At 53.1% G+C, this 1,906-nt stretch overlaps 1 protein-coding gene across 1 annotated transcript in view; it reads left to right on the plus strand.

Annotated features, from left to right (window-relative positions):
* The window catches only part of LACTBL1 (lactamase beta like 1), a 21,755-nt gene that overhangs the window by 12,789 nt on the left and 7,060 nt on the right, over window positions 1-1,906 (plus strand). The window contains exon 4 of the mRNA XM_013005287.1: window positions 307-604. Coding sequence (XP_012860741.1) covers window positions 307-604 — 298 coding nt within the window. The remainder of the gene's footprint in view (window positions 1-306; window positions 605-1,906) is intronic.

Raw genomic sequence — 1,906 nt, forward strand, 5'->3', positions numbered from 1 at the left:
AAGCCTTCCTGCCGCAGCCCATGAAGCAGGTGTCATTACCCCTATTCAACAGCCAACCAAGTGGGATCTCAGAAAGGCCGAGTCACTTGCCCAAGGCCACACAGCTGGTGAGACGCACAAGGTCTGTCCCAGAATGGGCAGTGTTTGGCAAAGAACCAGGCACGGGGAAGGTGTTCACCGCCCCTCCCCCCCTGCTTTTGGTGTGTTCTCAAGTATCCCAAAGGCTCGTCTGCAGGGGCTGGTTAGTTCCCACCTGAGATGCTGAATAAGGGTGGATCGGATGGTTGCTTTCCTGGGATACTGGAGGGCGGGGTGCAAGGCAGGGGTGGGTGCCCTCTGTACCCTCATTCTCATACACTGCCTAGCATCGCCAGCGTCTCAAAGGTCTTCCCAGTTCTCATGCTGTACCGCCTGTGGGAGGAAGGCATCGTGGCCTCTTTAGATGACCCTCTGGAACGGTACGCCAGCACGTTCACCATTAACAACCCCTTGGGCACCGCGTCAGCCCCCAACCTGCAGACCTTGATGGATGAGCTGGGAGAGGGCGGCCCAGCCCCAAGGCCTTCACCTGTCACCCTCCGAAGGATGGCCAGTCAGCTCTCCGGTGAGTCTCTGAACCTGTGCAGGCCACCCTGAACCATTCAGGGTGGGAGAACTGAGAAGCAGGTCCTCATCCAGCCCGGGTGGGCCCACACTCTGCCCTTCTGGAACCAGCCAGTCCTCCCTCCCACGAGGCTGGGCTGCTGCCCCAACTGGAGACAGATCTGAGAAGGTCAAACTGAGATGAATATTGGGACTGAGACCAAGTAGGCAAATCACGATCACTTGTTGGGTCAAAATCAGGTTGACTGCTTAACAGACTAAGAGCGAGTCAGTGGGTCTATATTACAGACAATTTACAATGAAGACCTGCTTTCCCTCATGATATAAAGACGTCTACAAATCAATATAAAGCCCTTCCACAAAACGGGCAAAGGACACGCGTAGACATTTCATATGAAGTGAAATATAAAACAAATGGGTCTTAAATATGAATATGAACAATATCACACGGTACACATCACATCATTCATAAGTTAAATGTGAATTAAAACGACACCAAGACACATCCACTACCACCCCCATCAGATTGGCAAAGATCAAAATGGTAGAAGCACTGAGTTGGTGAAACACACACACACACACACACACACACATCACATTTCATGCCATTGCATGGTAGCTTAACAGGGCTGCCAGGACCTTTTATTGAGTACTGATCATCTTAACAGATGAGGAGACTGAGAATGGACACTGGCAGCCCAGGGAGGGATGGTACGCTGCGGGGATCGGATTGCAATGAGTGAGATGAAACAAAAGGTGTGTGGATTATTGAATGCAAAACTGATGATGCGGTCATCCTTCACCCAGTTCACATTAAAAAGTTAAAGATAAAGGAATACTATTATATGGGGAAGCCTTGTGTACAGAAGCGATTCCAGGGGAGCAGGTCTGTCTGAAGCCAGGGCCAGGGGCATGGCTGTGCTTGCACCTGGAGACTCACTGGGAGTTCTCAAGGGGTTCAGGGAGACATGGCGGGGAGCATGGCCAAGTGGAGGGAGCCAGTGGGCAGAATGACGGGGGTGGGGAGGGCTCTGTCACTGCACCTGCCCCTCCTGCTCCCCTCCCCCCAGGTGGACAGGATCCTACGTCAGGCGATGTCTGCCCCAGGCCTGGCCGCCATGTCTGCAGTTGTTATCCACAACGACACAGTGCTCTGGACAGGGAACTTTGGGAAGAAGAATGGCTCAGACCCCACTTCTGGACCCCCCAATGAATACACCATGTACCGGTCAGCCTCTAGCTGTGGTGGGGGTGGGGGTAGGGGCTAGGAAGGGCAAGAAGGGTACCCAGGAGATAAGGAGAC

Source organism: Echinops telfairi, unplaced genomic scaffold (assembly GCF_000313985.2).
Source record: "Echinops telfairi isolate 266 unplaced genomic scaffold, ASM31398v2 ScPeMD7_7457;HRSCAF=8495, whole genome shotgun sequence".
Classification (NCBI taxonomy): domain Eukaryota; kingdom Metazoa; phylum Chordata; class Mammalia; order Afrosoricida; family Tenrecidae; genus Echinops; species Echinops telfairi.